Below are 15,427 nucleotides of genomic sequence, written 5' to 3'. Positions count from 1 at the left end.
ACAGCCTGTATGCACATTCCTCTTGAGCACAAGGCATTTCAGAAYGCTGCTCACTGGCCCCTTCAGCCTCTGATGGCTGCTCTGAAAAGCAGCAGTAGCTTGGTGAGGCTAATGGTGAGGTTTCTATCATTGAATTAACCATATAAATAATTCAATGTGCCTGAGGAAATCTGGAAAATGACAACTTCTGAAATATATATTAAAAGCAAGGTACTGAATTCTAATTGAATTTCATGCTTATGGCAGAGTTTTTGTCTTATAGGAAGGGTGCCTTTCTTCTAGCCTTTGTTTTAACCAAGTCTAATGCAACTAGCTGATTATGCAACAATTAATTTCATTTCATGTATAGCAGATTTGGATAACAAACTTTGGCAAAAGAAGCTAAAATAATCTATTCTAACAACAGTCAGTAAATATTCTCTCAAGCATAGAGCATCTGTGARCACTGAAGAAAGGAGCAGTAGCCCAACATCTACGCCCACAAGCCGGGCGGTGGGGCCTGAGCCTTGACCCCAAACACTTGGCAGCCAGGGCTCAGCAGTGTCCTGCCTCCATTCTGCCACTGCAGCAAGATGGATCAGCTCGTTGACGGAAGGTAAAAGTATCCCGAGTTCCTAATCTGAACAGAGCCATCCTGCCAGCTGGGAATAAATTAGTGGAATGAAACACAGCCATGTTTCTAAACCTTTGTCTTGGAAATCTCTGTAACCGAAGCTATTTTGTCTTCACTGAAACTCTTCAGGTTCATGTCATAGCACAGTACAGACAATTATATATATTCTTCACTTTGGGTTTTTTTTTTTAATAATTTGTCTTTGTTAGATATTAATGCTATCTCTCTGAATTCTCTAGCTCAACTTTTAGACATGGAGGATATTGTAAAATATATAACGTGTTACCGCACTCAGACTTGAAAATTAGATCACTTAGTTCATTGCTTTTAGGTAATGTTATTCTGTTGACTCAAAATCAGTGAGAAAAGTGAATTAAGCCTTGTTTGCACATCATGAGAAACTTTCCTATTCCATTATTTGCTCTATACTTTTTTTCTTTTCTCCTGTGAAATGTATTTGCACCTCCTAGATAAAGTTGTTTTGTAACTGTGGGCTTGAAGCTATTTCCAATAATGATAAAATTTTCACAGGGCTTATATATTTATTAAATGAAATGATCTTGCTTTCATAGAGGTACTTACCTATCCAAATTAGTGTGAGGAAGCCAGGGAATTTAATATAATGAGAGTTAGATGTTAAAATTAACTCTGTGGATATTTAGTAGTGTTTCATACCTTTTAGATTATCAAGAGGTACTTTCTGTGGCCCTCTCCTGGAGACGTCACTGGGAGATTTTTTGGTGAGGGAACACATAGTAAGCTTTTATTCACTGTGAGAGAGCATAAATGGGAATATATTGAACAAATAATCCCAAACAAGTAGATTRTATGTATGTTTATGTTACTGAATGTGCCTGTGTTTTCTCGGCGTTCTCGTGAGCACAGGGAGGTTTGCAAGCGTGGAGTYGCCCAGCCCTCAGACGCTGCGAGGCCGAGGCGCCGCGGCCTGCGGGCCGGACACTTGGATTCCCTGCCTCGTGGTCTGCCAGAGCTCCGGCACGTCGGCGCCGGCGGGGCCATTTGCTCAAGATCGCTCACGATTGCCAAGTCACGCTGCAGCCATGGGGGCTTACTAGTGTGAAGATGAGATTCCTGTGACTGACAGGCCGCGGGGAGTTCGATATACTCGTTTAAAGTTCATGGTGTCCCTAAAAGTGTTCAGTCCCCACAGCCCATAATCTGCTGCGTGACGGGGTCGTTAAAACATAACACGTGCTCACCTCTAATAACAGGCACAGCAAACTGTGCCACGGCTCCAGCAGGTGAATGGAAATTTGTCAAAGGCAGTAATTTATATCCTTTGTTTTGCTGGCTCTGTTTCTAATGTGTTGATAGGATTCTCTTGAGTGACAATCATCTGAATAGAGGAACTGAGCAGACTAAATAGCGAGCAATTTGGAGTTCATGGCTGTGGAGGTRTCACAAGCCGCGAGCGAGCCAGGACGCTGAGGAAGAAGTTCTCAGAGCTTAATAGGAAAAGTGTTTGCAGTTACGGTCTGAACCCAAGAGTGTCCTCGTGTTGATTATATGAAGTGGTTGGAAAATGGACTGCAGCAAAACGAAAATTCTCACCACCAGCTTGGAAAGGATTTCGAGATGAATGGAGCTCCTAATGTGAATAGGCCACTGACCTTAAAGAAATGTAGCTTTAACAACAAGACAGTTTATCTAGCTCATATTTCTTCAGAAAGCCCAATGAAGCATTGACCTCAGCAGTTTTGTTTTTAAATCAGAAACAGTTCTCAAGTGAAAACTACTAAAAATAACACCTAATTGCAAAATGAAAGCATTTTTAAAAGGTTTATTTATTCATTTATTACTGTGTATGGTACTATCAGCCTGTTTTGTATTTGCCAAGTTCACGTGCACTGATCTTACTCTAAGAAGCAAGTACGACCAAACCTGGATATGTGTTCTTGTGTGTGATACCTGATAGGCATCCAGGACATCTGTATTCACTGACTCGGATTAATAGCTTCAGAGAGTCTCTCAAAGTTTACAGATATAAGTATATTGCAGATAGAATGCCTGATTTTTGTGATTTCCTGCAAGAAGATAAAATGAATGTTTCTAATTTGTTAGAGATAGCAATATATTAAAGTAAAAGGTTATTAGTTTCTAAATTAGAGTAGACTTTCACTAAGAGTCTACATTTCAATTAAATGATGATGCTCTAGGAAGGAATGATGCTAAAAGCCGTTAGGAAATGCATTAAAATCCTTTGGTTGTGATTCTTACCCTTTCAGATGGTTTGGTTGACTGCCTAGACCCCGATTGCTGCCTCCAGTCTACTTGTCAGAACAGCCTGCTGTGCCGGGGCTCGCGGGATCCTCTCGACATCATCCAGCAGAGCCACTCCGGGTCGCCAGCCGTGAAGTCCTTCTATGAGCGCATCAAGCTCTTGGTGGGCAAGGACAGCACTCACATCATTCCCGGAGAAAATCCCTTCAATAGCAGGTAGCAGCTATAAATTCTGATGCTGCATCTATGCAATTGCAGAAAATGTCTCCCAGAAATTTTATTCATGTTTTAACGTGAGACACCACTTTCGGGAGCTCCATGTGTTGCCATCACAGGGATCTGTCCCACTGAGGGCAAGATTGCAGTTTACAATGTTGTCCCTTTTCTGCAAAACTGACTTTAGTCACATTTTAACATGCTGGTAAGATCTAAAACAAGGTTCCTTCTAATGAAAAGGAGCTGCCAAGATTTTTATTTTATGAAGACTCTGATATGCAAGATGGGAAAATGCATGCTAGTTTTCTGTCAGAAAGAGATTGCATTTTATCCAGTCCAGTTAACAGAAGATTCAAAAATGAAATCTGTATCTTTAAAATAACAAGAAATACCTCTGTTCATTTTAAAAATTATTTCATTTTTAAAATTATTTTTTCCATATATAAAACATTTTTTAAACTTAGTACATTGCAAACCAGTAGATTTGACTACATTTGAGTTTTTTTGCATTGTTTTCTTTCTACATGTTTATGTTCTGCTTYTGATTATTAATTATATATTAATGCAGAATCTAAAAGCCACTATATTGTTAATTAATATGTGATGCTATTGTGTCCTTACGGAAAGAGTGGCATTTCTATTTATCAGTATTATTTAAATGTGTCTATCTGGGAAGATGCTAAGAAAGTGAACAATTTGTTAATTATATTCATATTGTCCAAGTTCAAAATGAAGAAAGAACCCCTTTGGGAGCCCAGATTAGACTTCATTAGAGGAAGCCCTTTTTTTTAGGTCAAGACTTTATTACGGACTTACAGAGTCTTGTAGAGCAAATCACTGAATGTTTGTTTGTTAAATGAAGATGATAATCTTTCTGTATCTACCAGATGGCACCATATTGCCTTCATTCGTATCCCTATGATCCCCAAATATTAAAACTATTTCCACGTTCTATCATTAAAAGCCCTACTGAATCCTATTTCATATAATAGAGATTTTATTCTTCTCTGTGAAATGGACTATACACACATACATGGAGTTGCTTGGAAAAAAATGGAACGTAACTATTCTGTTTTCATCTAAATTTATTTATGAAAAATTTCCCATTGGCTTTATAAACAGATCCTAGGAAAACTCTTGCACATATCTTCAGTGTTGCATGAAGAAGCTCCCTAAGTCATCAGGCTGAATGATTTGTCCAAAAAGGAGCACAGTCTGTAGCATAAATAGCGTGCAGTGTYCACAGGCTGGAGCAGACTGCCGTACATCTGTTAGAGCCGGCGCTTTTCCTTGAGAGAAGAGGAGCAGCCAGTTCCCTCTTGCACACTGGGCACTGGGCACCCTTCTAACTCTTGGTTTGTTGAGCTGCTGAGGGGCTGAGAGCACCGAGGGAGCCCTGTGTTCTCTGCAGCTCTTGTGTTGCTCATCCTACATGACATGGTATTGCATCCAGGGAGTGTTTTCYGATGTGCCCACTTGCCACTGGAGTGGGATTTCGGCACTCCTCAATACGGGATGTTTTTTTTTGAAACCTTTTCACCCTTACAAAAGTAAAATCATTCTCTATTCCCCTTCTTCTTTTCATTTATATTTCTGTTTTGTAAAACCTGCTTAAGCAAGCACACTTGAACTCCAGCCCAGGTGAAGGCATTCATTCCCCTTTGGTGTGTACAGAGCTCAGTACATAGACACGGTGCATTTTCTTTGTTTAAGCATGGGCAATATTGTGGTCCATTCAGTATTCCAAAACACTTAGAATTAAATCAGACTTGGAGTAAATGAGCACAAGCATTCCCCTACTCATTTCATAAACGCTGTCACTCTGTTTCCATAACTACCTTAAATGCCTTTAATGATCTTTCTTTTTCAGTCTTGTGTCTCTTATAAGAGGTCAAGTGGTGACTACAGATGGAACTCCTCTAGTTGGAGTCAACGTGTCCTTTGTCAAGTATCCCAAGTACGGCTACACCATCACCCGGCAGGACGGCACGTGAGTTGCCTTTTTCCACTCGCTCCCTGTTTCGTGTGTCGCCGCTTTGCTGATTAACAGATGGCATGGCCTAATGGAGCCACGTGGCATCCCGCAGTGAATTCCTCCCAAGGCAAAGAGCTATCGAGTGAACACCAAAGTAATTTTTCACATGGCATTTTGAATACTAACTGAAAGTAAATATGAAAAGGCTGACTTCTGGTAATAATGTGTTAGCAGTCAGACTCCCTTCAAATAAATTGCTCTGTATCTATGAAAACATTTGTGAACTACAATAATATCCAGCTGAGACCAGAAATATTTTAATTTAAAATGCAAGGCAGGCTAACACTGCTGGAAAGCAAAAGAAGTATCATTATAGAACAGTATATTTTGTTAAAAGTTTCTTTCCATCTCTCTCTTTCCTTTTCAAGATCTTCTATCTTTTGAGTTTCTTCAGGGTAGAATATAATCAAAAGATTCTAATTGAATACATTTAGACAATTTCCTGCTGTGCAAAGAAGTGCTTTTTCCCCCTTGTATCATCTGATTTGAAATGCACACAAATGCAGATAAACAAAAATCAATGTGTCATGGTTTATCTTGCTTACTGACTATAGCGGCAGCTAGGACAATGTATTTGTGACACATACATGGTAAACATTTGCGGCATTATCTTATAATCTCTCATGAAAAAAAATTGAACTGAAATAGCTGATATGAATCTGTTCRACTATAGGGAACTATATTTCATTTTCATATATTCCAGAGTATTACTCTCTATTATCTTTATAGTGTAGTGTTGTTGATTTTGGTGCTTTATCATTACTGTAACAGAAAGTACAGCCTATTCAGCTGCTGAATCGAATGTTAAAATCATTGGATAATTCATTGCATGGCCACTATTTACATGAAACAACCGATACCTAGTTCTCTTGTCAGACGGACCAAGAATTATTTTTCTCATTTAGGCCAGATTTCAAAGTGGAGACACACCTCCTCATTATTGACATGTTAATGTGGGGATATGGGAGTAAGTGCATAATCTCTCTGAAAAATGGTAGGTCAGTTGTCCTGGAGACAGGAATTCTCATATCCATGGAACAGAAACAGCAGAATTTTTCATTATTTTTCTCTTACTGCCATCTGTCACATTCTCTTCCTCATGTGCAACATCTATTAGGAAAGGGATAATTCCATGCTCAGCTCGATAATAACTTGGTTTCTCTGCTCGTTCTGTATAGGAAGATGACTTGTAGTAATAAATCAAGTGTTTTGTTGCATTTTAAAAGTATATATATATATTTATATTATTTTAAAGCAATTTTTTTTAATACAAGGCACAAGGTGGGTTTGGATGACTTCAAATCACTGCTACTCTTGGCTAGAGTTGTCAGCTGTTTAGCTGCCAGCGGTTCGAATCCCATTACCAATCATTTGCAACATGACATTTAAAATACACATATTGTCATTACATTCCATTAGAGCCACGATGCTGTCACTGGAACTGCTCAGCCCGGTCACCTCTCACGTCCACCCTTTTCTAGGTTCGACCTGGTCGCGAACGGYGGCGCGTCCCTAACTCTGCACTTTGAACGGGCCCCGTTCATGAGTCAGGAAAGGACAGTATGGTTGCCGTGGAACAGCTTTTATGCCATGGATACCCTTGTGATGAAGACAGAGGAGAACTCTATTCCCAGCTGCGATCTAAGTGGCTTTGTCCGTCCTGATCCGGTCATCATTTCGTCGCCGCTTTCCACGTTCTTCAGTGACGCCCCCGGTCGCAATCCCATTGTACCAGAAACCCAGGTGAGRACAGCGTGAGTGAAAAGGAGAGAGAAACCAGGGGTCAGGTGCTCCTGTTGACCCGAGCCCTTGCTAGAAAGTTCCCTCAAATTGCTGAACCTGCTGCTTCTGTAGAGACATATTCGTTCTGACAGATACCAGACTTTCTAATGAAGTCTGCAGGAGATAGCCTAGCTTTCTGGCACCTGGACACATTTCTCTCTGATTATCATATACCTTCTCATTATCACGCAATTACCGAGTATATTTGTGTATTTCTGTCGACAGCGAAGGTGTTCGGAGAGAATTCTCAAACCCTTGGCGTGTGCTCCTCACCACAAGCTGATTTCTTGTATGTTAAGATGTTAAGCTAAGATGAGGAGTTATATATGACTATGTGTGAATGCGTTGATGCTGTGTGTTAGGAGAAGCTGCAGACTCATGCAACTACATCTTCTTGTGATCCTGTTGCACATAAATTGAAAAAAAACTTAGCATATTTTGCACTTTTGCCATCAGTGAACTGTTAAAAGAAGCATAACAGCAGCCAAATAATTATTTGTCCAGAATATCAAATAAACTGTAACGCTGTACTCTTTTGAGCACACTCATTCCCAGTAGTAAAAAGTCRTTAGTTCCTAGCAAAATGCAAAGAGATCCTGTTCTGAAAAAAATAAAAAACACAAATGTAAACTGTTTGTTCATTTTCTTGTTCAGGTTCTTCACGAAGAGATTGAAATCCCCGGCTCTAGTATCAAACTCAACTACCTGAGTTCCCGTACTGCTGGATACAAATCCTTACTTAAGATCACCATGACCCAGTCGCTTGTCCCACTGAACTTAATTAAAGTTCATTTGATGGTAGCAGTGGAAGGGCATCTGTTTCAGAAATCATTTCAGGCATCGCCCAACTTGGCCTATACATTTATCTGGGACAAAACAGACGCATATGGTCAGAAGGTTTATGGATTATCAGATGCTGTGGGTAAGTCAGTATAGAGATTCTCCAAAACTTTGCAAAGAACACATGTAACTTTCAGTAAGAAAATTGCAAATATGCTCTGTGCAGAAGCAAATATAGATTAAATAGTTTTTGTCTTCCTTACATGGTTTGTCTTTGTATTATATTTCTTTTAAACGTTAAAAAGCATGTTTACAGGCTGTAATCTCCACCAGCGTGCCTGTGTCTCCTCAAGTCTCCTGTCTAAAAAAAAAGATTTAGACCAGCCAAGGGGAAAAATGGGCCTCAGGAATTTAGGATGAAACCTTGTCCATCACTATGTCTCTATATTTTCTTTTTGGTTAGCAAGTGAATCTCTTATTTGGCCTGGCTACCATTCTGCAGTGCATTTGGAATCTCACATCTGCTGTTACTGTTGCACCTTGCAATATTAGCAAGTAGTATTTTCTCGTGCTGTTCTGCCTAGCAGTTTCATAGCTATTTTTAGCCTGCTTATTTATAGATCTTGGCTCTAGCGGGTAGCAGAATGAGTGGTCATCACAATATTTTTATGTTTTCATTTGCATTTGAAAATCAGAAAAGATTTGATACAGCAGTGCTAAAAATGAGCACTGTAGCAATAGCAGCCTGGAAAAAAAWTATTTTAAATATCACATTTCTTGTCTAAATTTTTATTTCTTCTTTTTCTTAGAGTCCTGCATAGTATATTACTTGCCAGAGGAATATTTACAGCATTTGTGTGCTTAAAAACACACAAAACTTTCACTATTCCTTAGTATATGATATCTAAAAAGAATTAATCGTCATAAATACTTGCTGTGAACACCCAGCAAATGAAAAGGTCCTGATCACTGCGTCTTTGTGAGGGGTCTACGACCCATCATATTAAACTGTTTGAATATGCTCTGGACATTTAGTCAGTGATTGTTCATTGAGTATACTAGATTCCATTTTATTTTTGCAGTTTCCGTGGGTTTTGAATATGAGACTTGCCCTAGTCTCATTTTATGGGAGAAGAGGACAGCACTCCTCCAAGGATTTGAACTAGATCCTTCAAATCTAGGAGGATGGTCTTTGGATAAACATCATGTTCTTAATGTCAAGAATGGTGAGTTAATTCTATGTGTTTTCTGTTCTCTATCTAGTTTTGAAAACATGAAAGCTTTTTGTATGCAAACTGCAGTTTCTCAACCCTTGCAATGAAATTTCTTCAGCTTTTTAAAGTATGGGATATGCTTTATGTGTCTTTAAAAATTATCAAAGCATCGCTCATTTAAAGGCAGAACATTCTCTTATATTTTCATTTTTGTGTTATCACGTTCAACACCATCTGCAATTAGTCCTGAAAAAAAGCTGTTCAGGACTGAAAGGCACACAGGGAAGAGTCAGGTTGGCACTAAATTCCAACTGGAGCTCACCTAGGAAATTGGAGTTAGAAGACCCAAGTGTGCTGGGGAGGAAGAGGTCATCRCTGCCGACGGCCTCCCAGCGTCCCAGTTAGTTAGCGTGGCAGGCTGGTCCTCTGTCACAGGCTACAGATTAGTATGAACGTACTTTATTTTGACTGTGCTTTTCAGTTTAGATTTGGGGTTGTGTGTTGTTTCTTTTTTCAAAAATAGATTGTCTTCCTTGTACCCTTAGTCTCACTACTGCCAACCTGTGTGTGTCTCTTTCTCTTGCACTCGAAATTACCACCACAGTTTGGAAGACCAAAGCACTGAGTAGTCCTTTAGTAGACACCAGCCGGTCACGGCAGAGCTGCCTCAAGTCCCTTGTGCTGTGTGACTGTAATAACCGCTTCCCCTCCGCTTCGTTATTAGGTATATTGCACAAAGGCAACGGAGAGAATCAATTTCTGACTCAGCAGCCAGCAGTAATAACCAGTATTATGGGGAACGGGCGCCGAAGAAGCATCTCCTGTCCTAGCTGCAATGGTCTGGCAGAAGGAAATAAGCTCTTGGCCCCTGTAGCACTGGCGGTGGGAACTGATGGAAGTCTCTTTGTTGGAGATTTTAACTACATTCGGCGTATCTTCCCATCCAGGAATGTAACTAGCATTTTGGAGCTGAGGTAAGGTGTTCATGTTAGCACTTCATTTCTGTAGCCTGCTTAAATCAGCATTTCCCATTACTTTTTATAATTTTGTAAAACATTGTCACTTCCAACCTATTTAAATTCCAGTGGAGAAATGGGGCACAGAAATGCATGGCTCAAAGGCAGTAGCTAATCAGAACAATGAATGTAGAGAAGGACTGAAGAGTCCCAAGTTGTACCGAGTACAGGGACAAAAACGCAGAAAGTACAAACCAGCTTATTCTCTTCTGTTGCTGACCATATGAAATGCATGGCATGATAGGGTCTCTCTTCAATACTACTCCTCCTTTAATTTTGTTTTAAAACTATGCAATTGGCTGCCATTAGATGTTGGTTAATCACGTTGATAAACAGAGGTTTAACAGTTTTATGAGATTAGGAGAAAGGTTTTTGTATCAGTGGTTTTGAGCCACTTTCCCACTTCTTTCCCATGTTCAGAAGTCTATTTCTGTAGGCCGACAAGTGCAGCTAAGGTTGATGGTCACTCACTTGACATCATCAGAATCCTTTTGAAGAGTATTTCTCTGTTCCCTTGCCCCCCAAATCGTTCAGATTTATTCACTTATTAGGGAAGGCATGAGTGTAGAGTATATCATTCCATCCATTTCTGTTCCATCTCCTTTTCTCAGTCCTTTGAGAGAGGCAAAAGTTCTTGCCTCAAACAGTCACTCGTAATTAGTCCATATTGTTCTGGCACTGTTGAATATTTGCAGAAAAATGAGGAAAAAACAGTCTCTGCATCACTGATACTTCTCAGGATACCACTCAGGCATCAGAATCGAAGTTCCTGTGAATTGGATGTGACTACCAAATACTTTGAGTGAATTTAGGTCCTTAGCCTTATTTATTTATTTATTTACTAATAATGTGACCAATAAACAATTCCTCCACTTCACTTTTAGCTTTGAAACTGTGGAGAAAGTGTGGAATTGTTGGGCTACAAGAGGCGAGGAGGCCTCGCTCTGTTTCGCACCTCTTTCCCGTTCATGTCATTCTGTTGATGTCACTGTTGTGAGTTCTGGTTTATATCAGAGATAAGAGAAGAGGCTCAGGCCGATTGTATTCTGAAATAACTCTCTGATACCGACTTTGGGTAGTAACAGGCTGCCTTGAAAATATCATCTTAAACATTTTACCAATCACTCATTTTCCAAAGCTTTTTTTCTTTTTTTTAAAAAAAAAAAAAAAAAAACACAGGTCCTAGATTTTCCCTACTTTCTGTTAGTAACTCAGTATAAGCTGGAGAAGGTATCCAATGTGGCTGTCACCTGCTATCCTATATCAGTGTCCTCTAACTGCAATTTTATAATACGGTTTTATTTTGTCCGGTTTATTCAGTTCTGTCTAGCTTTCTAGTAAGCAGGACTACCGCTTTCTAGTGAAGAGAAATGTTTTCAAACCGGAATATTTAATAAAAGCATTTACAAATACSAGGTCACTGACCAAGCTTCATAGCACAGTATTTGAAAATGTCTACGAGTTGAGGTCAGTAGTAATCTGAGCATGTTTGTGGCTGTGCAGGAGGAAAACTTGGGCTTTTCACTGTTTGRAAAATGGTAAAGCACAGCATCCAAGTTTAAGATACCTGTCTTTAGTTTCTGCTTTTGTCCTGCTCCCCTTTTAAGAAAGGAAGTTTTCCACAGCACAGTTTCTTTAGCTTCAGTTACAGCTGTTAGCAGCAGTGAAGCTTATAGTGTCTTGAATACTGCTGGTGTTCCGCAGGTGACTGCCACCCAGGTTTTTAGTGTTTGCAGTGATCTTTACCATCTCTTTTCTAAAAGGAATCAAGGCCTATTCTAGCAAATACAATTCATAAAAAAAAAAAAAAAAAAAAAAGCGTGATTCAGCAATCACATTCAAATCTGTATGACTTGCACAGTTAAGAGTGTGAAGATTTGGGCTATTGAAGTATGAATGAGAGCAGAGTATTGAAAAGTCGGAATCAATTTGCAGATTGGATTTCTGTAAGGAAAGCCAGGTCATTTTATTTAGCTTGCACAATGGATACCATCTTGCTTTTACGTAGGCCAATATAAATCCTAAGCAACTGAATAGTCGGGATACCGCAGTCCTTCCTTAGCGCTGTGAAGGTGGCCGACACGAGACGCTAACGGAAACTGGGAGTCGGGAGCGGGATGGGACACCCGGCCTGGGTGCTGCCAGCACGGCCTGTGTGCCAGGCACTGCAGCTCGGCACTGTCTCCCTCTGTAGATACTCTTACCCGGACATGTTATAGAAAATGACACCATGGTAATGCAGAGAGTGTATTAATTTACACCTAGGGAAGCAGAGAACACTTTTTGACTTTGTTTCTAGATGGAAAAATAGGCATCAACTCCTGGAACAGATCTCCCATTTTACAGTGTTTTATTCCTCAGGTAGAAATTATCTTATAACCTGAATTGCTTTGATTGGCTTAACTTGATGTGAGATAAAATGCTACAATTAACATCCCAACTTGCTTCAAGCAATTATTTTGTAGCCTGGGGGAGAGAAGAATGTAACATAAAACTGTTTGGAAATAGCCCATTGGAAACTCTTTTGATTAAAAAGCTGCCTTCAACTGGCAGGCAACTTGCAATGCCCAGGGCTTCCCCCCCATCCTGCCTCTATATTAAGAAAACTGCCAACTTCTCTCCCTGCTAGCCCGTATGCTACGTGTTTTTCCACGTGAAGGCTGTTTCAATGGTCCTGCAAAATGTCTGGGGGAGGGCAGGGGTATCCTGCTAGGGAACTAGCTTGCAGATCACCCTCCCGCTCCTTCTTCATCCCTAAACCAACCTAAGGCTAGTGCTGAAAAGAGATTTCTTCTCCTGTGTCCTTTTGTAAAATAAAACAAATACTATGTTTGCTTTACCATCTATTCTTCAGCTAACTGTTTGTTCTTTTTCCTTCTGTTCCCCTTCTATAAAGAAATAAAGAGTTTAAACATAGGTAAGACATGAGCTCTTTCCCATATAATTTGATATGGTTTGTTTGCTTCATTGTGTTTGCTTTTTGTGTTGTGCTTCTTGTGTAATGTTATGTTCTTCATGTACCATATATAGTAACATTTTATGTACTAATTGTGTGTTATGAATATGATAAGCGTTAGCAATTATGAAATGCAGTCAAAAAGCGACCAAATAAGTTCTGACAGTAATTAGAAATTTCTGGGAGAATGCAAGTATAATGAACCCCCAGCTAACTTTACATAAACACTTTTCCCTGCTGTCTGTAATTGGGCTAAATGGTTGAGGTAAACTACAACAGCAATTTTACCAATGCCAGCAAGGGTTCACAGAAGTACTAATGACTGGAAGTAGGTCAGAAATTCATTTTCCAGTCATTAATGAGTTTCTGAACCCTCTGTCCTTTTTTTTTCCTGTTTCAGTTACTAGTTTCTTTCCTAAAATACATTTCAACAGTCTGCCAGGCTGCTTGCACGCGACCGCTTGATAGAGGCTTTTTAAGCTTCCTGAGGGAGGCCTGACCTTTTTAGACGTTAGGAGAAGTTTTTCAGTTTGCCTTACTTGAGCAATTGACTTTCTAGATGGGACCGGCTTAGAAAATACTGGTACTTTGCTCCATGAGATGGTCCCTGTTGAGCATGAATGGCAATAAAAGCTGTTACCAACTCCTCTGCCGTGTCCTGTGCAGGACCTCTTTAAACCACACTTGGGTATCCTTCGTTTCCATACCACAGTTTGGATACAAAACATGGTCTGGAGTAAASAGGGCAATTTCATCGTGACCACACATTGTTTTTTACCCATCAAGAGTGCCTCCACAAACTGCCCTTGCCTGGATGAAGTCATCTGCAATCTGCAAGCGCTTGTTTGTGCTGCTGGCTGTTCCCCTTTTGCAGCAGATAATTTTTTGGGTGCTTAGAGATTTGCACTGGGCTGCCTTCCATGTTGGTTAAATTTGAAGCAAAATTTACCTTACATTGTTGTGAGTTTGATGCAGGTGAGAAAAGAGTAGGAACCTTGAGCTGATCCTGCCCATATTGCAGTAGGGCACCAGGCTTCCTGGCAGACCCGAGCGAGACCACTCACRGTAGCGAGTGCTGCATTTGCTGGGCAGGGCTAGAAGCTTCCTATAATTGAATAAAAGATTGTTACAGCAGGGTGGAAAGAGAGGCAGAACTTCTTTATTTACCCACATGCCAGTTTGGGGCTCAGTTTGGGAGTATTTATTGGTTATTTATGAAATAGATCCCCGTTTGAGGCAGTAAGCTCCAAGTTCCCGCCTGCCCCGTGGTGAGACGGCTGCAGAAGGGCCCGGTGAGCTCCACAGACAGCAGTGCCCGGGTCCCACCGTGCTCCTTACCCAGAGTCTGCCTTATCCCGTGCCCATACCGGTGAGATATCCATAGTCTGAGCTGAAGTCCCAGCTGCGTATGTCGGACTAGTAAACGGGAGGTCAGGGCATGCTTGCTTGGGAAGATGGCCTCAGGAAAACCGTGCTTGGGAACAGAGAGCCGGGAAAACACCCCAGCGGACACGCAAGAGCAGCACACGTTTATTGCTCTCTACTACTACCTGAAAGAGGCTGTAGTGAGGTGAGGGTCTATCCCAAAGAACTTCCGAAGACAGGACAAGAGGAAATGGCCTCGAGTTGGATATTATGGAAAGTTTGTACATGGAAGGAATAGTCAGGCATTGGAACAGGGTGCCCGAGGAAGTGGTGGAGTCACCGTCCTTGGCATTGATCAAGAAACACGTAGCTGAGGCACTTAGGGACAGGGTTTAACAGTAACAGTGTTGAAGGACTTAGGGTTGGACTCAATGATCTTGCAGGTCTTTTCTGACCAGAATGATCCCGTGGTTCTATGATTCTATTGCAAAGCCTGGAGCTAGGCTGGGCCTACTGCAGAGAGGGATATGCCACGACACAAGCATCAGGGCAAAGCTTGCTCTTTAGTGTGATGGTGGAAGATGAGAGAGGAGCACTTCAAAATGGCAGCAAATCTACCGGTGTTTCTGTGGATCAGGTACCTGAGAGAGGAAATATTGTAAGTGAAAAGGAATATTACAAGATTGARATTTGCTTTGGAGGCTGAGAAGGAATGTGATAAGAGAACCTAGTGAAAAGATGCTGGCTAGTGTAAGGGAACTTGGGAAGTGTGCTCTACTCTGAAGCATGTCAGTAGTCTCACTGTATAGCCTTGTCTACACCACTTAACCTCTCTGTGCCTCAGTTTCCTCCTCTGTAAAATGGGTATAATGCCCATCTTTATAAAGTGCTTTGAGATCCATGCATGAAATAATACTGCCAAGTATTTTTTATTTTTTATATTTTTTCATCTCTAATTTCTACACTCCTAGAGGCTTCAGCAGACTCTATTACCTCTGCCTGTTTTGATCAAACCAATCTCCTTTCCACTTTGGGCAGTTTTAGAGAAAAAGGATATCAACCTAAAATCATGCCATGCTAACAACTGGCATAGGGCAAAAGGACTGCAGACAGTGAAATTTTGGGGCCCTTTCATTCCTCCAGATCTGGCCACAACCACCTAAACAGTTGTCTTTGTGCTGCTGCTAACCTATCTGCCAAAAGTGCCCT

At 40.7% G+C, this 15,427-nt stretch overlaps 1 protein-coding gene across 1 annotated transcript in view; it reads left to right on the top strand.

Moving 5' to 3' along the window:
* Positions 1-15,427, top strand: part of TENM2 (teneurin transmembrane protein 2) — a 183,223-nt gene that overhangs the window by 145,642 nt on the left and 22,154 nt on the right. Inside the window, exons 12-18 of the mRNA XM_026035681.1 lie at positions 2,860-3,070; positions 4,941-5,060; positions 6,587-6,848; positions 7,542-7,809; positions 8,750-8,893; positions 9,606-9,855; positions 12,794-12,814. Of these exons, the coding sequence (XP_025891466.1) occupies positions 2,860-3,070; positions 4,941-5,060; positions 6,587-6,848; positions 7,542-7,809; positions 8,750-8,893; positions 9,606-9,855; positions 12,794-12,814 (1,276 nt within the window). The remainder of the gene's footprint in view (positions 1-2,859; positions 3,071-4,940; positions 5,061-6,586; positions 6,849-7,541; positions 7,810-8,749; positions 8,894-9,605; positions 9,856-12,793; positions 12,815-15,427) is intronic.

This window comes from Nothoprocta perdicaria, unplaced genomic scaffold, assembly GCF_003342845.1.
Source record: "Nothoprocta perdicaria isolate Ctin4 unplaced genomic scaffold, notPer1 scaffold_165, whole genome shotgun sequence".
NCBI lineage: Eukaryota > Metazoa > Chordata > Aves > Tinamiformes > Tinamidae > Nothoprocta > Nothoprocta perdicaria.
This window is presented reverse-complemented; position numbering and strand designations above follow the sequence as displayed.